The following is a 25,891-nucleotide window of genomic DNA, read 5'->3' as shown; positions in this document are numbered from 1 at the left end:
AGATAGACAGTCATTTGCCAGAACACCCTCGTTCTACCCTGCCCCGGTTCTGCTCGCCTCCTCTCACTCACCAGGGCTCTTGAGTTGGGTTTGGCCCCCTTCTCCACCAGCAGCTTGGCCACACGGTGGTGGCCACAGTGTGCAGCCACGTGCAGGGGCGTGAGGTGGTCCAGGGTGATGTCATCAATCTCTGCACTGTACTGCAGGAGCAGGCGCACGCAGTCCAGGTGGTCACCCTGTGCTGCCATGTGGATCGGCGACAAGCCATTCTGCCACCACGGAGCAGGGACTCAGGGAGGGGTCAGGAGGGGACTGGGCATCCCAGCCAGCCCCTGCCTCACTCCCCTGGTCACAGCTCTGGGGCAGGAAGGATGACATGTTCCCCAAGACACTACCTGAACCCCCTCACTGAGACAGGCGGGCAGGCTGTCACCAGGCCAGCCCCATACCTGGGCTGGTCCCTTTGAAACATGAAAACCCTCAGGCAAAGGGCTCCAGATAGGGCCACAGAGGAGGTAAAGAAGCTTCTTGCCCCTTGGCAGCCCAAAAATTCACCCCCAGCCCAGCCATGGGTGTCATCTGGCAAGTGTGTACAGCTTCTTACCCCCCCCTCCCGCCAGGTACTACCCTGGGACCTGGCACCAAGCACAGCCCACTGAGTCCTTTAGGTACCTTGGTTTTGGCTTGAATGGGAGCTCCATGGTCCAGCAGGATCTCTGCAATTCGCACATGGCCATTGCGAGCTGCACAGTGGAGAGGAGTCAGCTCATCCTGGGGAGAGAGAAGGTTCCCAGGTTTAGCATGGGCAAGGAAGGGCTGGGGTCCCCTCAGGCAGGAGTGCAACAGGAGCTTTGGACTTGTGTGCAAAAGAAGTCAAAACTGATCCTGGCTTCATCCCCCAGGACACACCAATGTGGCCATGGAGTCTCTCCTCTCTCCTCTCCTCTCCTCTCCTCTCCTCTCCTCTCCTCTCCTCTCCCCTCTCCTCTCCTCTCCCACATTCAGCAAGATGTTCACAGGGCAGGCACCAAGCAGTGGAGCACAGCAGAGCTCCCTGGAGGTGCGGGGCTCAGGGAGGGGATGTCCCCTGCACTTGCTGGTGATTCAGAAGCTGTCTCACCTTAGTCCTTGTCTCTATCTGGGCACCACGGTCCAGCAGCAGCCTCACCATGATGATGTTTCCCCGTCGGGAGGCGATGTGCAGGGGGGTGATCCCGTTCTGACAAGAAGGAACAGCAGACACTCTGTTAGAGGCAGAGACCCGGACTCTTTCCCCTATGGAGCTGAAGGGAAGCATGGAGCTAACAAAGGACAGAGAGCAGGGAAGAGCAAAATCCTTGCCAGGGGCTGGTGCAGGGAAACAGCTTATTTGACAGGGCTGGGAGAGAGGGTGAGCACCTGCTCCTGCCTGCAGCTAAAGGCTGCAGAAAGAAGCTGCACAAAGCTCGCAGGAAAACACCGGTTCATGGATTTGGCTGTGCCTGTGGGACTGGAAGAGACACACCAACTGCAGGGGCTATAAGCCCTGCCCTGCAGTGACAGCACCAGCTTTTCCTCAGCCTGGACGCAAGGTCCCGAGAGCTTCCAGGGATGCTTGGCTGCAGCCAGAGGAGAGACACAGCAGAAAAGGTTCATGCTGATTATTAATGCCAACTCCCCAGACAAGCACCGGTGTGCTACCTTCTGTGTGGTCTCATCTCACCAGTATACCCAGCACAGCATCCTCCTCTGGCACTGGAGCAGTACCAGCCCCAGCAGCCTCCCCACTGTGCACTCACCTGGGGTGTGAAGTTGACACTGGCTCCACGGTTCAGCAGTAACTGGGCCACACTGAGGTTCTCATAGTGGGCTGCAATGTGCAAGGGGGTAAATCCAGTCTAGGGGAAAGAAGGAGGGATCAGCCCGGCCATATACATGGTCCCTGATGAAAGGATGTATAAATACAGCATACAAAGCTGCTGTTCTTCCTGGAAAGCTCCCAGAAACGGGATAAGAAAGCAACATACCTTGGAGAGGACATCAGCATTGGGGTCGTTCTGCAGCAGCACAGCAGCTGTGCGGGTGTCATCGTTGCGGGCTGCAATGTGCAGGGCAGGGAGGCGAACCTTACCCTTCGTCCCATAGTTTATAAGGTGAGCAACCACGTTCTCATGCCCTTGCTGCAGAGCCACAGCTAGTGGGGTGAAGCCATCCTGCCAAGGAGAGGCAGGTGAGAGGGGGAGAGCCGAGGAGCCACAGAAGCACCTGGCACATCCAATAGCAGCCCCGACACGCAGGGCCCTAGACCCCTCCCCAAGGATCTCACCTCTGTGGCTACATTCTGGTTGGCTCCATTTTCCAGCAAGAACTTGACAACTTCTAGGTGGTTTTCCTGTGCTGCCATGTAGAGGGGTGTGAAGCCTTTCTGCAAACACAGGGTTGTGCACATCAACACAACTCTTTCTCAAGTTTCTGGGCTCCTTGCAGACCTACACCCCATTAACACACACACACACAGAGCTCATTGAACGACGGCAAAAGCATGCCCAGTGTGAGTGGGGAAAAGGAAAACATTGCCATCAGTGGAGTAATTCTAGAGAGCTGGATCCCAAGGCTCCCCACATTCAGAAAAAAACAGAGGATGCTTCACAGCAATGGTCAGCCCAGGAGACACTGCCACTACGTTCTCTTGTTTCAGGGAGCATTGTCCCTTAGTTCTCCCAGGAGAAGTTCAGCATGCTTGTGTGTGCTGGCCTGGACCCCTCAGCAGAGAGACCATGTTGGTCACTCCATGTTCCTCAGGACTCCCTCCCCACCACTCTTCTTCCAGGAGTCTGGCTGAGCAGCCCCCACCCCTGAACAGGACCAGAGATAAACTGTAGAGAGCTGCTGAAATGTCCCTGCCTGGCACAGTTCTCTCCACGAGGGAACCCACCATTTGGCATGCTGGGTGTTCTGCTCATCCCAGCCCTGGTCACTCTACCTGGGACTGTGCATTGACATTGGCTCCATAGTTCACGAGTTCCCGGACCACATCCTGTTGTCCAGCCAGGGCAGCGATGTGCAGGGCTGTGTTTCCTTTCTGAAAGACACCACGGGGCAGAGCTCAGGGACTGGAGCAGCCCAGGATGCCAGGGAAAGATGGTCCTGACATGTGCTAACACACGTGCAAATGGAGCAGCTGGCCAGGGGAAGTCTGTGGGGCTGTACAGCCCTTGCTCTGTGCCCCATCCCTACTACAGAGCAGGCAGACACCTTCACGTTTGCTGGCCAGGGAAGAGAGTGATTTCATCTTCTGCATGAAGTCACTGGCAGCAAGAGCTGTATGCATTGTCAGGCTCAGTGGATCCAGCACTGAGAGCTGAGGAGGGGAGGGAGGAGGGGGGAGCTGAGCTGGAAGCCTTCAGGCAAAACTGGAGCTTGTTCCCTGATAGGCAAGGCATCCCAGCAGAGCTCAGGGGTGGTAAGCAGGCTGGAAAATGCAGACACAGGCTCTTCTGACTTGTGCCTTTGAGTGGGGTGGCAGATCACCAGGCTCTGCTCCGTGGCCTGAGCCCTGCCAGAGCACTGGTGGTGTCACCCAGGCCCCCTCCTGCTCTCACAGTGTGCTGGAGGATGCTCATTTGTCAGCCCTGCTCCATCACACTGTCCTCATTTGTCACTGAGCAAGAACCACACCCTCCCCGGTGATGCAAGGAGAAATGACAGGTTATTTACGGAGCACCAGAGCTCTCCAGGCTTGTGACAGTGGTACCAAGGACATCTCAGTGCTGCAGCAAGCAGGGGCTGCTCTGGGGCCAGGAGGAAATGGGAGTGCAGACAGCACTAGCTCATGTTGTGTCTTCTGTTAATCCCCTCTTGAGCTGACAGTGTTCCCCATGGACCCAAAGGGTGGAGAGGATCTTCCCACCCACATGAAGGTGCCCAGCATGGCTTTGACAGTGGTGAAATCAGAGCCTGGTCCCCAGGCCTCAGCCCAGCAGCTCTGCCAGCAGCACAGCCTTTCCAGGGGCTGAGCAATCAGTGTGATTCACAGCTCAGCTGCTGCTGCTGTGTCTGGCAGCAATGGCAGGGTGTGGAGGGAGGGAGAAGAAAGGAAGGGAGGGAGACATGAATAATGTGGCCAGGCTCCCTTGTCCTTACCTTGGTTGTTGTCTCCAAAACAATCTCCTTGTGCAGCAGCTCCACCACCATTTTCACGTGGCCCTCCTTGGAGGCCAGGTGCAAGGCGTTCAGCCCATTCTGGAAGGAGCAAAAATGGGAGAGGGGCATTAATCACCTGCTGGGGCTCCCCAGGATGTCCTTGTAGCATCCCTGGGCTGTCAGCAGGATGTGTCGGGTCAGTCAGCACCCAAGAGGCTGCTAAGACAGCTTGTGCTCCATTATTTCTGACACTGTGTTCTGCTTTGCAGATGTGAACCAAAGGGCTGGGATACTTCCTGGCAAAGAGGTTAAATATTTGCAGACAGTTTCAGATGTTACTTATTCCCCACAAGGCAAACTTCCCTTGTTCCTCACTTCTCCAGGTGGAAGCACTATGTTTACTCACCCCTATGTAATGCTGTCATGTGGCAGAGAGACACCAGCTCCCCAGGAGCACACAGTCCTGCCCAAATTCTCCACCTCTCAACCATCTGTTTTGGCTTCTGTAAGTACTAGAAGGTCACTTCACAGAATTGCTTCATTCCCACTAGAACATAGGTAGGGGAATATAAAATATTCCCAAAGCACCAGCTATCCAGTATCATAGTTGAAGAGTCACAGATTCTTTTGCTCAACTCTGATTACAGCACAAAGAGCAAAAACCTAAAAATCCACAAGCTTCCTCAGCACACAAGCTCCAAAGTCCCCTAGAGCCTCAAGCACAAAATTCCTGCTTTCAGGGGTAAATGAAGTGGGAATGCTGCAACATCTACAGAACTCAACCAGAAAAGGAAATGCTCCCCAGCCAGGCCTGGCTGCACTGAGCCCATCCCCTGGGTCAAGCCAAGCTTCTTTGAGTAAGACACACCTACACAACTCCATCTGCTCACTGACACCCTCATCTCTGTGCACCCACACACTGGGTATGTGGCCACAGGCACACACACCTTTTCTTGGTTCCACTCACGCAGCAAACTCCTGGAGTGTGAGGCCACAGATGCCCAGTTGCTCTCCTCAGCACCATGCCCTTTTACATGAGGGATTCGTAAATAACCTTTGGACTGCTGAAAACCTGCGAGGAATAATTTTTCTCTGGCTTTACACAGTGTTTGCAGAAGGTAATTTCCCAGTGGCCCATTGATATTTCTGCTCCAGGAACAGTACAGGTTGGTTTGCACATTTGCTTTGGTTTGACAGCTCCTCTGACCTAAAACTGCCACAGGATGTGCTCAAATTGAGAGGTGCTGTATCCCCCTCAATAAGTGCTGTAGATGCTTCCCAGAAATCCTGGTTGCTGGCTGTCAATGCTACAAATGCAGCCCTACAGAAAACCACAAAAGGAGAGACTTTGCACCAGACCACAGCTGAGCCCTGACCTGGACAACCCACCATGGCTGTGACCAGCCACCCAGCAGCTCTCCTGGCTCCCATGTGCCAGCACAGTGCTGTTCCCTCTTGGTGAGGATCGTTGAAGCTCATCTTCAGGCCTCCAGCTCCCCATGGATGAGATGGGAACATGCAGGAATGTGAAACATGAGAGCAATGGATGATGAAGACACTTGATGCAGATGGCAGCAATGAAGGGGATGAAACCAGTGGTATGAAGATCAGATGGCATGTCAAGGTCTCTGCACTTGAGTAAGAATACAGGGCCTGTGGGATAGGTCTGACCACATATATCCCTCTTTATTTGATACAGGACATGTGAGGTTGGACCTTTCCCACAGGTCTGATATTCCTCAGAAGGAAACCCCAAAGTGCCATCTAACCTCAGGGAGATGGCAGGAACCAGTGCAAAGACATCACTAAGAGAAGTGTCTCATACTGATGCAGCTACGTGCTTCCATCAAGGTGTTATATCCTCCCACCAGCATCAGAAAGGTCTGGAAACGGGACTAACAGCCAGTCAGTGGAGAGAGCTGATGAATGACTGGCTCTCTGGGTGAGGAAGAAGTTCAAAGCCACCATCTAGAGCTTGTGGCTGAGCGTCTTGCTTTAATTCTTTGCAGAGTCCTCTCCAGAACCATGTATCCTCTGCACTAGAGAGGTACAGCAGCAGCAGACACAGAAATCCTACCTCTGCTTTTAGGCTTGTCATTGGAAATGAGTCCCTTCCAGCTGTCCCAGTTGTTTATCACCCTAAAGGAGCCTCAGACATCCCTCTCAGCTTACCTGCTAACACCCTTTGCTACACTTCAGCCACTACTGCCAGGCTCCCCAGAACTACATACACACTACTGCTGCCCTCCCTGCCCCAAAGACTGGTCCTGGGCACCAGCTCTGCAGAGCAGCATCACCTCAGCACTCCACCTAACAAAACACCCCTCTGTCCCACCCCTGCATGCTTCACCAGGAGCCAGGCACACCAGGCACAGGAGGGGAGTTTTTAAACTCTAGTAAACCTCTCCCACAGTTTTTAAAATTCCTCTGCCAGGCAATGTGTCACCAATCAACTTATAATCTGCTCCATGGCAGGTAGGGTGGTGGGATCAGGGCAGATGCTTCCAATCAGCTATGCAGAACAGAGCAAGTGAGCAGACATGGGGCACATCTCCACTTCCATGCTGTGGGAGCAGGGTAAGGAAGGCCCTGCCATGACTGGCACACTGAGGGGTGAACTAGAGATGGTACCAGGATCCCTGTCAGTTTCACCTACCTGGTTACAGGTGTTAATATCTACCCCATTCCTGAGGTGATCCAAGGCTTTGTCCAGATTCCCAGATCTTGCAGCTCTCAAGAAGCTGGTTGCAGCATCAGCCTTGGGGAAAAAAAAGAAAAAGCATGAGTCTCAGAATCCTTCTGATCTCCCCCATCACCAGCATGGGGCTAACTCTTCACTTGGCTGAAGGAACATGACTACAGAGACCAGGCAGAAAAGGCAGAGGCCAGGCAGGTCGAGGTGGGAACTGCTGGAAAAGGTGGGAGCTGCCCCAAATCAGGCAGGAAGAAGCAGGGCTGAGACCTGGACTTACAGTGAAGAGCATTCCAGGTGATGGGGCAGGAAAGCCAGCTGGGGACTGCAGCTGTGGGTAGCCACAATGGTGAGTTAGAGGAACAATGACCCTAGCTGAGTCCCCACAGCCAGGAAAGTCACAGATCTCTTTTCTGACAGAAAAAAAAGGTGCCTCCCTGCACCTCTGAAACAGACCCACCCAGGCAAGGCAGAGCAGTACTCTGAGCAACACTATTCAGCAGCATAAAGCAGTGAATGGAGACTATGGGATGGCTCACCAGAGGGTGGAGAACAACACATTGGAAATGAAATGATGTGGCTCTGTGAGGCTGGGACCTCAGAGTGGTAACTGTGAGCTTGTGCCTTGCTGCTATGTCTGTCACAAAGGGCTCTGCAGCAAAGTCCTGTGGGACATCCATGGCAAGGGTGCAGGACATGCTCCTCTGCCTTTAGCTCCAGTAGGAAATCAGAACCTACAGACATCCCAGGCCACCCTGCCGTGCCCATAGCATGTCTGTGGCAGGGCACCCAGGACTAGGGAACTCCGGAACAGGAGCTGGGAGCAGCTGGGCCACAGACGACAGCACTGGAGCAGTCCTAGGCAGGCTGATGCATCAGGTGTATTCAGGGCTCTTCTCTGCCCTTCTCTTTGCAGCCTCAGCCATTCAAATTTGGACCTCGGAGGAGCACAGCTCAGCTGCCTCCTGCTGTCCTCCACTGCCCAGCCCCCAGCCCATCTTTTCCGCCCAGCCCTGCTACCCCAGAGAACAGCCACGTTCTGGGCACACCGCCCTGCTCCCCTCTGCAGAAGCAATGTCGACAAAAAGGGTGTCCTGACCCCCACTGTGCCCCTGCAAAGCTCCGCCTGTGCTCCTGCAATAGCTGCTGGGTGCTGCGTCCCCTCAGGGGCCGCCGCCGGGGCAGGGGCTGGAGGGCAGCACCGTGCCCTGTCCCGCTGCGCAGCCTCCGCCTGCGGGGGGAACACGTGCTGAGGACATGGGCTCTGGTGCCAGCTGGCACCACGGATCCCAGCTCAGAGGAGAGGTCTGTCCATTCGGGGAGAGCTCCGAGAGTCAGAGCAGAGCTCTGTGCAGGGCTGGGAGCACAGAGGAGATGTGGCGTGGACTGTGCTGGGCTCGTAGGGGATCCCCCACCCCGGGGGACAGAGGGCAGCACCGTGCCTGCGAGAGCTGGTTTGTGCACTGAACCCTGGGGTCTGGCGAGGAAACGGTGGCAGCTTCAAGCAGCAAGTGGAAGACAAAGAGCTTTTCTGACTCCAGACCCTGCTAGAAGCCCCTGCACGTCGGGTCAACGGGATCAGTGGGAAGGCAGCACCTCAGCTACGCTGCCAGCATGCCAGCCACAGCACGGCCCTTTGACAGCAGAACCCCTGGAAACCAAAGCAGTTTAGCCAGGCTCTGACACCCATGGGACACACATGGTGAAACCCTACAGGCTCCAGGAGCAAAGGGGCTCCCAAAGCCCGTGCATGCCCAGCAGCAGAGGCTACAAGGCAGAAAGCAAGCAGGAAAGCAAAGCAGAGGTCTCTGTGGGCGTGAAGGAGAAGTGCATGGTATACTCACAGCCACTTCTGGACCGGACCTGCCCTTTCGTGCTGCCATAGTCCAGCACTTCAGCTGAAACCTGAGCCTGGTGTCCCTTCTCTCCCTCCTTGGTTATCGACTCCCCAGCTTTGAGAGAGCCAGTAAGTTACATTGCATTCTATCTAAAAATACAGGCTCCTTGCTTGCTCCAATGCAGACCCTGCAGGGATCGCCAGCCACTAATGGAATTTGTTCATTTTCTTTCCATTATTGTGTCAGACAGGATATTTAATACCAAGCTGCCTCCAGAAAGCAGATGACTGCTGCCAAGCACAGGGAGCAGATCAGAGCTGCAGGTACCACCTCGGGAACAGCAAAGAGCAGCCCCACAGATATGCCCAGAGGCCTGGAATTTCACAGGTAAAACCTGCCTCACAGGAGAGCCCTCGAGTTCCCTCTCCCCCCGCGGGATGTTAAGTCCAGGGCCTTGGAGAATGTGCTGTGGCTTGAGTTGTGCAGAGGTATTTTCCTCCTGCTCCCCTGCTCAGTGTGCACCCTTCTGGGATGCACAGAGAGATGCAGGACATCAGACACCAGCAGTTAGAAAGACATGCAGCCAGAGAGGAAGGGTTTGCTCAGCTCAAATGGTAAAAGCAGAAACAGACCTGCACTCATGTTGCCCTTCTGATGTCATGCCTACCTCTTACTCAGGGGACAGTCATTGACAACAGCTCGCTTTACTTTGGGATTTCACAGAGAGCAAGACAACACTAGACTAGTGAGGGAACTGAAGTATGGGTTGGATCACTGCTGACCCCTGGATTTCAGCAAAAGGGAGCAGTGACAGCAAGAAATGCGGAGACCCTGTGGACATGAGCAAATGTGTGCATCAGAAAGATACACACACACATCCCAGTCAGCACAACACTGATGTACTTGACACAGACACACACTGCACAGGTACCATCCACCAATGAGCACAAAGCGTAGCATGGGTGTACTACATGCACTCCCAGTTTTTGTACACACACAAACACACACACACACAGTTATTTGCTCTCCATGTGCCCCAGGATACACAGCAACTTCTTCCAGATGCAGAGATTACCTCTGCTGGCTTTCCTTTCTTAGGCATTTGCAGTGGTTCTTTCTGTTCTCCTTTGCCTTCCTAGCAGTTCTCCAGGAAGGAGCTGTCCCCAGGGGAGAAAATAAACTGCCTCACTGCCATTGTGCACCTCCTGCACACTTAACACGGCTGCTGAGTCCTGCATACAGGCACTGTGTTCCACAGACTTGTGGACATTCAAGCTGTGAACTGTCAGGAGGCTGCTGCCAGCAATTCCCTGAGGGACAAGCCTCACATCTGGAAATTGGCAAGTGGTCCAAGGCCTTATATAAAAAAAAAACAAAACAGAGCACAGCACATTGGACTGTGCTTCTTTTCTCCCTCTTTTCTTTCAAGAAAAATCTCTCCTTGTCTGCTGACAGTCTAAATTTTTCCTTCTCCTGGTCCTGATTGGTAGTTTCTCTGCTAGCACCCTCCAACATGAGAAGCCTGGGCCTGACCAGGCCCTGTAGCTGTGGCAAAAGGCAATAAAGGGGAAGTTCTCCCAGACCTGAGAGTCAGGCTGGATTTCAAGGGCTGCAGTCAGAGGCTCAGTAAACTTGCTCTGTGTTCTGGCTATGGTCAGAGTACTGCTCTAATCTCTTCTGGCAGTGAGTGCCTTGCTCTCACTCCCTCCAGGGAGGAGCTACCAGCAGCTCCTTCTGCACATCACTGATAAAGGAAGGGAGGGTCTCAGCATCGCCTCCTTCGGTGAAAGGTGCCCACGTTTGTCCAGAGCTCTCCCGGTACAAGCTGCTAAATGCTGCAAGTAGATCATTCCCAAGTGCAAATGAGTACAGGGGCTTGTGCTGATCTCACAGCGTTTTCTGGGACACAAAGACAGACAAGAAGCAAGTCACCACTCTGTTCCAGACTGGCAAAATGCACGTTTGTCCTGGGCTACACTGACTTCTTTATCTGCCTTTTTGTCCTTTCCATCTGCAGGTCTCCTGCTGGAGCAACGAGACAGCCCAAGCAGTGACTGCAGTGACTGCAACCCCTTATAAACCCAGTTTATACTGCACCTGGTGAGAGGAAGGGCTGAGCTGGCTCCTAGCTGAGGAGTTCCAGAGGAGGAGGGCCCCCTTTGCTGCAAGGATGTGCACACAGGTCTGAGGGACTGCCTGGAAACACAACCTGCTATGGAGAGGGCCAAAGATACCTGAAGGAAGGGCCTGGGTGCCCTTTCCAACAAGTCTCTGCCTCCAGCAAGTCCCAGGAGAGCAGCTTTGCCAGACCTTATTTGGATCTCCCTGCCTTGCAGACATCCCTTGCATCACCCTGCCCAGGTCTGCAGGTGTTAATCTGGATCTTTTCACTTCAGATGAAAAGAATAAATCAGTCCTGGAAACACACTGAACTGGCTGCTAGGATTAAGATCAGTCAAAGATGGCACCTTGGGCCTCTCTAAGATTACCAGGGAAGATCAGAAAAATTGAATCAGAGATTCAGCTTGCCCAGAAACAGAAGTTACACTGCCTGCCTTATAGGAACCTTCTCTCTTCTCTGTATTCACAGAAACTTGACACTCTCAGTGGTCCCTGCAGTGGAAACAAAACCTACTGGCAGGTTTCTGCCTTCTGAGGAGAAGACAGGATTCAGCAGAGCACAGCATCTCTAGAGAGGCCACAGCAGCAAAGCCTCAGGCAGGCAGCCAGCAGAGCACAGAGAACCATCTACAAGGCACATACTGCAAACCCAGATAAAAGAGAAAAGCAAAGGCATCTGGAAAATTCATCAGATAAAAGGGTAAATCCATATTCACAAATTCTATCCTCTAATCACCCTCAGCTCTGCCCACATGATTTAGGGCAAGCCACTGATCTTGATAGGACTTATCAGAGTCAAGGCACTATAGGTCATCCCTGGAAGGCATTTGCCAAGAGAGTTTGTTCTCATTTCATGCACCAGCTGGAGTAGACCCCATGTCCATGCTCCTTTCTGCTGAGTGAAGATTTCACAATACCCCCAGGCCTCCCAAAGGTAGGTACCACAGTGGTTTATGCACCCAGATCAGAAGGCAAGGGGGAGTCTGACCATCTCGCAGAGGGTGAATTCAGGCATGCAGGAAATGAAAGATCTTCTCATGCCCCTGGCCACAGGGAAAGAACTCAGAAAGGAAAAGAACTCAGCACTACTAGAAGAGTAGAAATCCCAAAGCAAAAGGAGGAGGGACCTGGTAGGCTTGTGGGGAGGCAATGAGCACTGTGAAAATACTGAAGAGGGGGCATGCTTTCAGGCGCAGGCACCAGCCTGGCTCCTCAGCCATGCACAATTCTCCATCCTTACATCATCATGAGTAACTAGCTTTCAGAAAGCCTGTTTTTATGTGCTCTTAACAGGAGAGGTAGTTCTGGACTTTCTCTGGTGGTGCAGTTCGGGACAAGGTTAACTCGGTCCCTGCTGAGCATGGTCAGATACAGCCAGCATCTGCGTTGCCATTTGGCTCCTTCTTCCCCCCCTCACAGTTCCCCTTTGCTAGCTGCTGAAGCTGGAACAGGTTCAGGACTGTGAGGAGGGTGGATATCAGAAACAGCTTTATCTGCATTGAGCAAGGACTTAGGAGCTGCCCCTAACCAGCAGACTAATCCTTCTGATAAGGACCCATGGTGCTACGGCCTCTATGGAACCTCCCCTCTGTCATTTCCCACCTCTAACTAATGGATTTTCTAAGTAGTAGCATCAAGATCTTGTTCTGTCATTTGCAAACCATCATTCCCCCAGTGCTGAAATACAGTGCTAGGTCCAGCAGCAATGAGTGGAGAGGGGAACAGGGGCTGGTCCAGAGATCTAGAAACCAGGACATTGTTCCTTTCACACAGAGCCAGAGCAAGGCAAGAATTGACATAGCTACTGCTCCTGCCAGCTGAGGCCACATACACCCAGAGGAAAGCTGTCACTCCTTTGATGTTAACAGGAGCCTCTGCTCTCTGCATATCCTGAAAAAGAAAAGCTATTTTTACTTCATCAGAAAATACATAGACTGTGACTGAAGACAATACATGAGAGCCTTTTTCTCAGGCACTACACCTCTTCTAACAACCTAGCAGGGTTTGCAGCTGCTGAGAGAGATGCAGCAGCACTGTAACTGCTTTTTATCTCCTGCTTTCCTCATGCACTCCCTTCCTTGGACTGTGACATGGCTCTGTGTGTGCACTGAACACGGGGGAGCTGAGAGGGCTCTAGCAAAAGCACTGAGATGGGGGCTCTCTGCGGGGGTCTGCATGCCAGGGCTGCAGTGGATTTACTGCTGGCAGCGTTCAGCAGGCTGGGCTGGCCAGCACTTGGGGGGCAGCCTCCGGAAGCCATGCAGGGAAGAAAGCACTGACAGGAAAGCACCTGAAGCACAGGCCTGGCAGTACATCTCTGCCAGCTGATCCCTGGTGAGGACACGCCAGCAAAGCCATAGCAGCACAGCCACCTGCTTCTCAGCAGAGTGAGTGCAGCACTGTGCCTAGAGAGAAACGTCATCTTCTGCACCTGTCCCACAGCTCCGGGTGGGTAAAATAAGAAAGATGATAACACAGAAATCAACATTTACGATTACAGTAGCACAAAAAAAACCCCAGTTCTTGGGGGCACCTCTCTTCAGCCAACAAAGCAGTGGTGAGGTTGAGGCACATACAGCAGCAGGGGGACTGAGCCTCCTGGATTCCATGCCAGGCACTGCCGTGGGCTCCCAGCATGACTTTAGGCAAGTTCCCAGCAACCTAAGAAGGGCAGCAATTTTTCGTGCCATTCTGTGGTCCATGAGCTGCAATCTTTTGGGGACAAGGGCCATTTTCTCTGGACTAGGCTTGAGTCCACGTTAACTGGCCAGGACACACCGAAAACTCCTGGGTGTGAACCAACACCCTGAGCACTGACTTGATGCCTCTCCCCTCTAGTGCTTCCCAGCCAGCCCCTTACCATGCCCAAGTACTCACCCTCAAGTAATGCAGGCATGGCATCGCTGCAGGACGAGGTCAGTTCACCCTGTACAGCCAGGGTCTGCAGCTCTGGTCAACCCACTTACACTGAGCACTGTAGCCAAACCAAGTGTGAGCAGCCAGTCTGAAAGAGGTTTATCAGCAGTGGGACTGCACCCTATCACCACTCGCACTTGCCTGCCTGCATGTCGGCACAACGGGGAGCCTGGAGTCTGGAGATTACAGGTTGTCCCACGTCAGGGGCTTTGGGAGAGCTGCCAGGCTGGACACAGAGTGTTCAGTGAGTGTCATGCCTGAGGCACACTTCGTAAACATGCCCGTGAGCTGTAAACAGGGAGGAGCCCACGTGCAGGAACCCTGCTCTTCAGACAGCCCAAGGAAAGATGAAACTTCAGAAACACAAAGCAAAATAAACAGCTCTGTGGCCAGAACCACACAGTCTCTTGGTCTGTGCTGCACAAAGCAGGCTGGGCCAGAGGCACTTAGGAGAAGACCCCAGACTGCTCACTGGTCTCTGCAGACCTTGGCTGGGCACAGTCCCAAGGGAAGGACACCGAGATGGAACTGGAGTGGCAGATGAAGTCTGGTGACAGCAGCTCCAGGCCCTCCGTAGGGCCCGGGGCCTACTGCGACACAACGCACGCGCCCCTTCCCCCCTGCTACCTGCACAGTGGACTCCTGCTCCAGCATCGCTTCAGGAGATCCTTGCTTGCAGCAAGAAGGCAAGGGGTCCACACTGGTTGGTGCATGCCCTCTCTGAAAGACACGCAAGGGAGTCACACCGATTGTTCAGAGGAACAGACCTCCTGGAGACCGCTCCCCTCCCACCCTCTCCTCGTGACACACCGCAGAGCCCTGCTCACCATCCTTCTGCTTTTGTTTCGCTAAAACCCATCTGGGATCCAGACACTTGACTGGGGCCATCTTGACAAAGAGCTGGGGGACTAGTGGGGAGCCACATGGCTTCTGTGTCTGGTGACTCTTCACCTGCCCCTTCTTGACAATGACAGGTTCAAGAAGGCCAAGGCACCTCTTCCCAGGCACTGGGGCCAACCAGTGAATGCAAGGCCATGAGGTGACCACACCTGGAAGGGCCTGGGCAGCATGTAGATAAATATGGCTTGTGACACCTGCAGCTTCAGAGAGAAAAAAACAGTGGCTCTGCCAGGTGGATCTCCCTAGGGAATTCCTATAAAACAGCCCAGTCCACCACTGGGCAAGCTTACATCAGCTCACAGGCAGGAAAAGTCAATCAAGAGTACCTGTTAGGATGCAAAAATACTTTGCATTACAAAAAAATTGAGAATTTTATGCTGAGTGAAGCCTATATTGAAGCATTAGAGCAAAGCAGAGTCCTTACCTCAGTCTAAGGAAAACACCTTCCCCTGGTCCAGTGCAATTCAGCACTTCCCTGGAAGTCTGGGATCCCTCTGGTGTTTGAGCTGTAACAGACTCCACCTCCAGTTCAGGTGGAACTCAAACAGGAATTGTCACAAGGATGGGCACCATGGCTGCTGGCTGGCACGCTACATTTGCTGTAAAAAGTGTTGCTGCTCTGAACCTACAGAGCAACATCATCAGTGTCTCAGAGACTGCTTTCTTTTTCTTCTCTTCTCTTTTCTTTTTTATTTTTTTTTTCCTCCCCTGCATTACTGCATGTCATGAATGCAAATATGAGTCATCTGCACCCTGAAGACGGGACCTTACCAGCCAGAACTTACGAGCCTATTCAAAGTAGCTGTCTTAGCATAGCGTAAATTTTCTCCAGGTCCTGCAGCCACCAGGGTAACAAGTACACTTGGCAAAGCCCTAGAAACAAGAACTGTGCCCTCCAATCCATTTGGGGTTATCTCCTACTACACCTCTGAAAAAAGCAGTATAAGAGTGCCCATGAGCTTGCTCCATCTGTTTGCTGAATGAGTGCTCATCTTCTGGCTCCAGCCTGGGATTCTGGGATTCCCTGGTGCACATCACATGCCCACAGCCACAGCACAGTGAGGGAGGGAAACCCCTGTGTGCAGAGCAGGAAAGGGCTGTGGTTGCTGTGGGTACTGTGGTGGTGAGCACTGGTGGGCAGGGAGAAAGAATTGCCCCAGGTCCCCACCACTGAGGCAGAGCAGTGAGAAATGAGAGAAGGGCCTAAATTCAAGAGCCTCTGATGTCTGCAGGTCAGAGCTGCTCTGAGGGACAGAGAAACACTTTAAGTGCTGTTCCCTGGATGCTATGTCTATCATACCCACAGGAAAAATAATTTCTCTCTCTCCTGTCCTGCAGTAGCTCCTGGGATGAGCCTCAGCAGCCCTGACTGCATTCCAGGTTTACACCAGGGGTAAAAAAATTTATTTCCAGCAGGAACTGCAGACAGTTGATGGGTTAGAGAGAAGATCTCCATCAGAATTTTAGAAGGAAGAGGAGGTCTCTAAAGAAAAATACTCCTTCAGCTGCAGAGAGTCTTGTGTTTTTTCAAGATACAAAGTTCTGCCTCTGACCTTTGGAGAAACTCTTCAGCTGCACTATGATATGGCTGTGAAGGAATGCAAGGCTCCTTCCTCTGTGTTGTTATCTCCCATGTAACTAGAGAAATGATCTCCGAGCCCCAGACACTTTGCTGGCTGCTGCTAGTCTGTCCTCAGCTGTTCTTTTCCTTTCATTTAAGGGAACAGTGTAGTGTGTGCAGCACAGAACATTAATCATGTTACCTTGGAGAAGAGCAAATAACTTTATTTAAGAGTGAGCTTCAGTATTTTGAGGAACCTGCACAGACTTCTGCTCAGGGAATGAAGTGCAGCCCATGCAGTTTGAGGAATGATGCAACGATGGGTCCAGGGCTGAAGTCACTGAAGCAGAGCTGCTCCGCTGAGCACTTGCTGTGGGTTTGTCACATCCCCTTTCTGCCTACAGAGGAAAACACTCCCCGTGCTCCTGCCCCCCAGCAAGGCTTCGAGGAGCAGCCAGAGTCCCCGGTTCTGGTCAACAATCTGTTATCTTAAGAACTGTGAATGCAGCGTTAGAGCTGACTCAGCAACAGAAGCTGAATAATTTAAATCCGTAGCAATTCCGCTGCTGCTGCCCAGCCGTGGATAATGGAAGGTACTCAGATTCATGCAAGGAGAGAGCTGGGATGACAAGCAGTGCTGCTGTCAGGCTGCTTCCTCTGGTTAAGAGGGAACAGCAGTGATGTAGGCATAAATAAGCAGATAACAATGCTCTGCAGTGCTTAGCTCAGAGCAGGCAGTCCTCGAGCACAGCAAGGCTGAGGATTGCTTTCCTGTGGCATTTCTGGCTCCTGGATTGATGATCCATAATTTCACAGGGAGGCCACAGGAGCTGCTGGTGCCTCATCTCTCAGATGGCTAATCCCTCATCTTCCAAAATGTTGGAATCATCAGCCCTGAGCAACAGAGGAAGCATGTGGAAGGCCCACACTGACACTTGTTCTCCATCTTTCTGTCAGAAGAGGATCTGTGTAATGTTATGAGGTGGGAGGGGGACAAAGGTTTGCTGTGCACAGGTTTTCCAGACTTTGCTCTCTCCCTAATTGCCTCTCCATCTCCTTTATTGTGGGGAGTGGAGGGAAGCTAATTTAACAGTAATTCTCCCCAGATCAGTCTGAAAACCAGCACCCAGAAGCACAGGACGAATTAAAACTTGGAAGAAACCCTATGAGTTCACAAAGCTCAGTAGATAGAATCACAGAATCATAGAATCATCAAACTTGGAAAAGACCTGTAAATCGAGTCCAACCATCTACCCTGCAACTCCTAACCACTAAACCATAGCATAGTGTAAATTTTCTCCAGGTCCTGCAGCCACCAGGGTAACAAGTACACTTGGCTCTTCATCTACCCATCTTCTGAACACCTCCAGGGATGGTGCCTCCACCACCTCCCTGGGCAGCCTGTTCCAATGCCTCACCATTCCTGTGAAGAAGTTTTTCCTAATATCTAATCTGAACCTCCCCTGGTGGAGCTTTAACCCATTTCCTCTGGTCCTGTCAGTTAATAGACATAATCTGCCCTGGTCATCCTCTTTATCTAGGAAAATGTTTCATCATCATACATCAGTCCAGAACTATTTGAGCTGTAAGATTCCCAAAGGAAATTCAGAAATACACATTGAATAGATGTTCTTCAGGTTGTGGTTCTTGAACTGTGCACGGTTGCCTCTAAAGGCATGATTTTAGAGATGAAGAGACTGCTGGCATGTGCCAACATAACCACAGTTTAGTTCCTGGAGAGAAAGAAGTCCAAGCCCAAAATCTGGATGTTTAGGCAGCCCTTTGCCCATCCCTGAATGCACACTGTGCAGGCAGACAGCTTCATAGCTTCTCTGGCACCTTTTGACATGAGTCATAAGGTGTTCTTTTTGCTCATCATTTGGATGAACCAAGCAATGCGACTGAAAATTTGCCACACATTTATTTTATGCTCATTCAGGAACAAAAACTCAGGAACTGAGAGATTCCCAGAGTGAAGAAAATGGAGTTGCAGAGATCCCAAAGGGAAGGAACATTCATGGCCCAGCGTTTATGCTATTGCTTAGTTCTGTGCTAGCTGGCTGCAAAAAAGATTTCTGCACAGGTACAAGTTGTTCAGCAACCTCTGCATCCAGCTCTTCTGTCCAGTAGACCAGGAGACATCTTGCCCACAGACTTAACATCCACTGATTTCCCCCGCTGGAAACCAGGCAGTTCACATAACTCAGCCTGAATCTAAAAAAATCCCACTTCTGGGAACTCAGACTTTGGCGTTATGCCCATAATATGGGCCAAGGGCAAATCACTGCTTAATTACTGCTTAGGGTGCATATTTCTGCTTTCACTCAGGCAGGTACCAATCTGAAAGATGTAACAAGACCCTTATCAGGCTTCATTTAGCCCACCCTAGCTATTGATTCTATTGCACCCCACTGGTCCTGCTGTAACAGCAAGAACAGAGATCCACTGAGCTGTCTAGATGTTATGTTAATTCAGGGATCTCAAGATGGAGAGATATCCAGCACTTGGATGCAGTGCATGCCTGGAGGCAGTGCAGACTGACCTCCTGTGAGAGCAGATGAATGCATCATCCCCACCTGGCAGGCTGCACTCTGCTCCTCTTGGAAAGAAATCTTCTGCTTTGCTGCTGAGCATCGAGCAGAATGAGAGCTCTGATCTCACCCCACGCTTTCCATGTATCATTATTCTCAGGTCTGCTGTGTATTTAGATGCCATGGTCCTCACCAAGAGCATCTTGCTCAGTTTTGCTAACTCAGGCAGTTTGACAAGAACGTAGAAACCAATTCTGCAAACCTCTTCACATTTGCCAAAATATTTTCTCCTGGGTTTGGACTAGCAATAAAAGCCTTCAACCTCTAGGCACTCTGAAGTATACAATTCTGTCACCTGATTCTGCAGTGAACCTGCCAGGTTTCCAGAGTTCTGCAGGGAGCTCACAGAGGAGAGGAGGAAGTCTCTATTTTAGTGTTCACAGCAAGAAACAAAGCTAGCTGTACACCTGTGATTTGACACTGACATACTCTGGAGTTTGATGAACAGCTCCGATATCAATAACAAGGCAGGAAGGTTTGCACAAAAAATTAAAATAATGCCAACTGATGTTCACACCACAGTCAGCTGCAAGCTGGCAACTCATTCAGTTTTTATCTCTGGACAGACCTGGCACACAACAGGGCAGAAATAACAAAATGAGAAGGATCAGCAAGAAGCTTGGTGGGTCCCTCAGGTTTGCAGAAAATACACTTGAAATCTGTGGGTTCCATTTAGGTGTAATTGGTGAATGATTCAGAAGACATGTGCACATTTCTGCTGTATGCCCACAGCCCTGCTTTCAGTGATCAGCATTTAGAATTATTTCATTGCACAGCAGCTTTTCCTAAGGTCTCGTTCAATTACATAAGATGCCTCTGGATGAGAGAAGCAGAGTCCCAGCAATACTCACCCATACACTGCTTTGGAAAGCGAGCAGAACCTGAGTGAGGACAGAGCTCCACTTACCTAGCAGAGCTAATGGGAGTTCACTATTGTTCTAAAATTGAAGGAGATAACAAATTTATTTTTCCCAGCAGGCCTTTTCTGCTGAAAGTCTGCAGTATCAGCACTTTTCCATAGCCTCAGCAGTGAAAATTTGGGAACAAAGCCTCCCTGGAACCCAGCCCTCAGAGCTCTGTCAGCTACCACATAGGAGCTGTCATGGTGTGTGAAACTTTCCTTGCCACCAGCAAAAATCCAGTACAACTGCTCCTCTCCACAGCCTAGATGAATCCTTCTCCAAAGAACGGGATCTGAACAAATCACACTCTCTCCAGCTCTACTCTTAAAGGTGCCAACACACACCTGCAACTTGGAATCTCCCATCAGGACAGAGCTTCCAGTGGTCACCATCACCACAGCACAGGTACAGACAAAACTGTCCTATCTCTAGGCACATCAGCTCTGCACTCAGCAGCCACGGACCAGCCCTGATATATCTGGGCTTCACAACAACTCATTTACCTGCCTCTTAGGATAAGATAAAATGCTACACCAAGAAGGCCAGAGCTCTGTGCTGCAGCACATGGGTACCCAGACTGATGCAACCCCACTGTGCCACAGAAGGCTTTTCCAAAATCTCTCCCACAAACCTATCCTAAGAGTCTCATTTAGGCAACTCATGTCTAGAAGTAACAGAGCTCCCACACAGGTTCTCTTACCACCACTGTTTCCCTAACCCAGTCCCCACCATTCCTGCCCTCCACATGTACTTTAAAAATGCAGCTCCACAGTGTGGGACACTTAGGACACTGCACTAAGGCCAAAGAAAATAGTCCTTTGTCCACACCTCCCCTTGCTACCCCAGGCAGGATTCAGACCTTTTGCAGTTTATTGCAGAATGATCATGAGTCTGACAGACCAGGACATGTCCTCAAGTCCCCTTGCTGTGGGGAGTTCAGGACAGCAGGCTTGGCTCTCCAAGTCACGTTGCTTGAAATTTCCTCCAGCTGAGACATTCAGTGAGTCTAATTCAGCATCTACAGAGGCTAAGCCAGTGTCCAGGAGAGTCAGCACTGCTGTACTGAGGTCCTTCCAACTGCTCCAGCAAGTGCATGAGGCTTCCATACTCAGGAGGATGTGAGGCAGCAGCATGGACACCGTAGCAACAAAGGAGGCAGCCTGAAGACATCTGTTCCTTCCCCTTCACTGCTCTCCCAGTTGTGAGGTGTCAGCACAGCAGTGGGGATCAGGCTGGAGCCAGTCCCTCCACTTTGCCCACCGTTCCAGAACACACTGAGACCTCCTGCCCACAGCTGGAGGGTTCTACTAGATGGTCTCTAAAGGTTCCTTCCAGCCCAAACCATTCTGTAATGTCACAGTTCTATGAGTTTAGGGACAGGGAACAAAAGCACAGGTGGAAATGAAACAAAGCAAAAATGGGACCAGAGAATAGTGATCCTGGATCAGCTTACCCTGATCTTAACTCAGGAAGAGTGTGCATGTCAGCAGTGGATGACAGTTCTTGCTCTCAATCCAGGATCCAATTCTGCATTGCAGAGCAGGACCAGGCAGAGTTTAGGGAATAGGCACTGGCAAGTTACTTCCCAGGCATCAGTGGAGAACCCCAAAGTACTCCTATGAATCCATGCTACAGAACAAATCAGGCTTTTGTTCTCCCACAGGTCTCCTATAGCCTGGCAGCAGATCAGCTCAGAGTTACTTCAGGGTAAATGCACAAAGAGAAAATTGAATTTACTATAATGACTTTCATGGTCTTTGCTCCACTCCTGTCAACAACATCCTTTTGCCTGCCTTCCAACCTCTCTGATGTACTCCCCAGCTCCTCTGCCCTGCAGGTGCAGGTCAGAACTGTGACACTGTGGATGGATAGTGGGTGGATACTGGCAGCACAAGGACCAAGCAGGGTGCTCAAAATCCCCTGCTCCCCTTCATCACCCCACCCAGCTGTTCCCATGTGTCCACCATCACCCCGAGAGGGCCCATATGTCTGCCAGAACATGTCACACATGTGCCTGTCCACCAACAGACAGGCTGGAGGAGATGCCAGGATGACTCAAAAGGGGAACGCTCACAAAACAGCACTGAAATCCCCAGGGACAGTTTCGCAGAACACCGTGAGGAGGACGGGGAGCTTTGCCAAGGAAACGCAGCCTGCCGGGCCAGCAGCGAGGGCCAGAAGCAGCCCCCTTCATCACCCTGCTCTGCATGTTGCCCAGTCAGACCACTGCCATATTTTCACACCGTTTAAAGCTCAGCTTTATATTTGCTCCCGGAAATCCACTGCACCCAACTCGAGCAGAGCTGCCAGGAGCAGAAGAGGCACCAGAGGCAGCCGTCTGGAGGGCAGGCTCAGGGTAGCAGCTTTGGGCGCCTACAGAGCCAACATCCGAAGCAGGGCTTGCTGTTTCGGCTCCCTTGAGATCCAGCAAAGAGAAACAAGCGTTTCTAAGTGTGTAATTCGGCTGACCTAGTTCCACGTGCGGTGCAGCATGGGAAGGTCTCCGTCCTTCCCACAGCCGGGAACAGAGGTGAGAGGTTTGGGATGCAGGGGTCGGTCGGCAGCTCGGCGCCGCTGGGCTGGGACGGACCGTCCCGGTATGCAGCAGGAGATCCAGACACTGCGGGCAGAACCAGGCACACCCGTGTCCACTCTGACGTTGGGCCCTGGTGCATGGAGAGCCCTGCACTGCCCTGACACACCCAGCAACACAATCCCACCCCAGAAACACCCAAATCCTCTCAGCTGCTGCTGCCATGGCAACGCCAGCCAGACGATCCGCCAGCCTTTGATCTGCTGATCTGTTTAAAGCATGCAAAATGCCATTGAGGAGCTGGGGAGCTGTGTGGACCAGCACCTGGCTGCCCCGGAGATGGAAGGCTCTGCAAGGAGCCACGATGGATGCACCCTGGCCAGCTCCTGCCACAGCAAATGGTTACTTCCATGACGCTGGTTCTGTGCTCTGGCTCACCCACTTAGTGCAGTTTAATGTGTAACATCAGATAAGTGGCTGTTTCACGGGGTAATTTGGGTTACTAATAAAAAAAAAATCCCCCTTCCCTCCCTCAATGATTCAAAAGCAAGATGCTCTTGCTCCAGGTTATCAGTGCCAGCAGCAAGTGCTGGAAGCTGAGCACAAGAGTGCCAACGACGGAGCAGCTAATGGGGACTCAGGAAGAGCTGCTACAAGCCACAGGAAACAGAGCCAAGTAACATCCAGCATAAAGCTGTCCCCATCTCTCATTGCAGCACCGGGAAATAAAACCCAGCAAACATGCTGTGGGAACCACAGGGAGAGGATGCTCTTTGATCCCCCCTCCACAGATCCCCTGCACAACAAGGACACCTCCGAGCTCAGGAGGGCTGCACTAGCATTGAGCACTACGATTCACTGAGGTTTTGCCAATGCTGTCAGTGACAGGAAAGGCCAGACTACACACACCACATGCCCTTACTGAGCTACCAAGTAGGCTGGTTCAGGATAATCCAAGAATCTCTGAAATGTGAGAGCACAGAGGAGGATTTGAAACATTTGAGGGTCTTTCATGCTAGACTTCTGACAGAATTTGTTTTACAATATGAACCACAGAAACCAGAAGTTGTCTCTGATAGAAAGAGAACATCTATGTCCTGACCTCTGCCATTTCCACCGCTTCTATTTCAAGACTCCATGATTGCAAAGTTTCCCTTATAGTCATTCACCCCCTCACTAAACTTGTGCTCCTGGAGTAAAAAGGCAGCCTTCAGCAGACCACAGAAATGTTGAAGAGAGCTCAAGAAACTGGAGAAACAAGGTGCTTGAAGGAAGCAGAATGCAATTACCTAAGAAAGATTTTGGCTGAACAGAGGAGTCAGTCCACTCACATCTGCACACACACACACACACTGTCTTGGGAGAAGAATCACAGGATCTTTGACAGCAACTATAGAGGATGCTGTATACCCAGCTCACAAAGGTAGTTCAACTTAAAATCTTTAGATTTCCTCCTTTTAACCTCTTGGAAAACAGGAGTAGTCTGAATGCCTGCTTTGTAGTGAACACCCTGGCTGTGCGTGACTGTGAATGGAATTAAACTATAAATAAAATGCTATTATTTCCTCTTTCAGCTTCCTCAAGTTCTTTTCAAGAGAAAAGAAGGCTCACTTTCACCTGCCAGCAGGTAGAGGTTGAAAAACATGTTTTGGCCAGGATGCCCACATCGTTGCATTGAAGCTGCTTTGCTGTATCACCTGCTGACCGTGGTTTGGAATGTGGGCCTGCTGGAAGCCTCCAGCATTGTAGTCTCTTCTCCCACCACTTTGCAACCCTTAGGGCCTCGTCAGAGACACAACAACCTCCAAAAAATGTCTGTATACATGTTTGTTCATGCTGGTCTTCAAAACCATAACAGTTTCATGAGCGGGCACACAGATTCCTTGATTCTCTGTTTTTTCTTGGCAGCTCCCAATCACATCACTGGCATATCATGTACCTCTTTTAATTTAAACATAAAATTAATTTAAACATAAAAGTGATAGATGCATATTTTCCAGGCACTTTTCATCACTGAACAAGCCTAACATTACCCCAGTATTATGCTGGCAAAGCTCGGCAGTAAACAGCTGACAGCTTGAGGGTGGGGAACTAACTGCAGTGGCTGCAGCTCCAGAAAGAGGACAAAAAGTGTGTTACTTGCTGTGTTTGTTGTTTTGTTGTGGTTGTGTTTTAGTTTTTTTTTCCAGAAATCTCACAAGACCAATAAAGGAATGTCTGATGCTTTCTTCTCTGCTGAGCTTGCTTTTTTTTTTTTTTTTTTTTTTTTTTTTTTTTTTTTTTTTTTTTTTTGCCTCTCAATATGTTACAACAGATTCTTTCTGTCAAGAACAAACTACAGGTTCATATGTTATTACTGGACATCCTCCATTCTTCTCCTCTCTATGCAACACTGCACTTACTGCCAGAAAAATGGACAAAACCTCTGCAGAGACCAAGTCTGTTCAGACAAAAACTTCCAGCCTGCAATGCCCCTTCCCAGGGAATGGACCATATCTCCGAGATTCACGAAGAAGTTTCTTCACTATTGCAGCTGTGAGCAAAGCCTCTGGAGCAGTGTGCTCCGAATGTGAGGCATCACATGGATGGGTTCACAAGTTTTGAGAAGGAATTGTGCTGATACCTTACTGATGGGCAGCAGATATTTTATACTTCTGTCCTGTGATCCTGCAGCTACACTTACTGCAATCTCAGCACGGCAGCCATTTAACAACAGCCTTGACAGGAAGCATTTTTCCCAGCACTAAGAGAAAGGGGGTCAGCCTGCTGACCATCATGTTGCTCTTTAACAGGAGCACATTGCTATGCACCAGTGCCACGTCCAAGCTGCGTGTACGGAGAGCTGACATGCCATGCTCTGCTGAGCAATTCTTGCTTGGACCAAATCTACTGTCACTGTGAGCTGAGAAAATTCTGCCAGGAAAAGAGCTGAAGAACTAAAAAGCTTAGAAAATTGTAGCCTGCAGGCCAAATACAGATCCCATGCAGGCAGCTCCCAGAGCTGAAATACTTCTATGCCAAGGACAGTGGCTCACAGATATAATTTCTGTTTCGTCATTAAAGATGGAAAACAGAACTGCTTCCCACTGCATTCAAAGCAAATCCAACACCAAAAGCCAGTTAGGTTAGTTTTCCCTTTCTAAGAACCCTCTAGCACACCATCACTCCACTCTCCACTCCCCAAGCCCACTGCCAGATTGAGTATTTTCATCCATCATGAGGCAAATGGAGGGGAAAATAAAGAGAATATAGAACAAAAAAAAACGAGAAAAACTCCATGCAGATTTGCAAGTCAGGGACACTGGTCACTAACTGGGTTGTTGAAGTTTAGCAACTTTTTAAGGACACGCTATTTACTCTTACAAACAAAGCCATGAAAATAATTGACAGTAGAACATTATTGATTCAAATAGCAGAGTACAAACCTTGAAAAGGAAGAGGTGTCACATCATTACAGCACACAGTAAAAGCTCACACTTCAGCCACAAGAGGGGACAGCTGATCCCCAGGCTTTGGTCTTTTCCTTCCCTTTTCAGATGAATGGAAAGGTTTGGTTGGTATCTCATCTCTGCCTAAAGTTCTGACAAATGCCATCCAGTGGAAGCAAGGTACAGCCCAAAGCAGCCACTTCTCTGCTCCACCACTACAGCTTGCATGGAAATGCAGGGACACTGTAAATCCAGGGACAACTGACTTCTAAGGGTTTTCCTTGCAT

At 50.9% G+C, this 25,891-nt stretch overlaps 1 protein-coding gene and 1 long non-coding RNA gene across 23 annotated transcripts in view; one reads left to right on the top strand and one right to left on the bottom strand.

Moving 5' to 3' along the window:
* The window catches only part of ANK1 (ankyrin 1), a 56,331-nt gene that overhangs the window by 18,794 nt on the left and 11,646 nt on the right, over positions 1-25,891 (bottom strand). For 6 of the 14 annotated variants that reach the window (XM_071729074.1, XM_071729072.1, XM_071729075.1 and 3 more), the window contains exons 2-10: positions 6,779-6,880; positions 4,123-4,221; positions 2,963-3,061; positions 2,306-2,404; positions 2,007-2,192; positions 1,779-1,877; positions 1,121-1,219; positions 673-771; positions 72-269 (exon numbers count right to left, since the gene is read on the bottom strand). In XM_071729074.1, coding sequence (XP_071585175.1) covers positions 72-269; positions 673-771; positions 1,121-1,219; positions 1,779-1,877; positions 2,007-2,192; positions 2,306-2,404; positions 2,963-3,061; positions 4,123-4,221; positions 6,779-6,880 — 1,080 coding nt within the window. Of the gene's footprint in view, positions 1-71; positions 270-672; positions 772-1,120; positions 1,220-1,778; positions 1,878-2,006; positions 2,193-2,305; positions 2,405-2,962; positions 3,062-4,122; positions 4,222-6,778; positions 6,881-8,658; positions 8,713-9,727; positions 9,770-12,606; positions 12,664-13,650; positions 13,791-14,316; positions 14,359-25,891 lie in introns of those variants that run through there. The other 8 variants (XM_071729082.1, XM_071729083.1, XM_071729084.1 and 5 more) reach the window with 6 other exon arrangements.
* LOC139788839 (uncharacterized) lies at positions 8,642-24,403 on the top strand. Of its 9 annotated transcripts, XR_011722958.1 has the most exons (7): positions 8,642-8,780; positions 8,899-9,039; positions 10,670-11,473; positions 11,636-11,707; positions 12,547-17,132; positions 19,720-20,048; positions 21,307-23,744. It is a non-coding gene; the product is annotated as an uncharacterized lncRNA (long non-coding RNA). The 9 variants fall into 9 exon arrangements; XR_011722960.1 differs by adding an exon at positions 23,751-24,403 and having other exon boundaries at positions 10,670-17,132; positions 21,307-23,599; XR_011722956.1 differs by having other exon boundaries at positions 11,636-17,132.

Source organism: Heliangelus exortis, chromosome 30 (assembly GCF_036169615.1).
Source record: "Heliangelus exortis chromosome 30, bHelExo1.hap1, whole genome shotgun sequence".
Classification (NCBI taxonomy): Eukaryota; Metazoa; Chordata; class Aves; order Apodiformes; family Trochilidae; genus Heliangelus; species Heliangelus exortis.
This window is presented reverse-complemented; position numbering and strand designations above follow the sequence as displayed.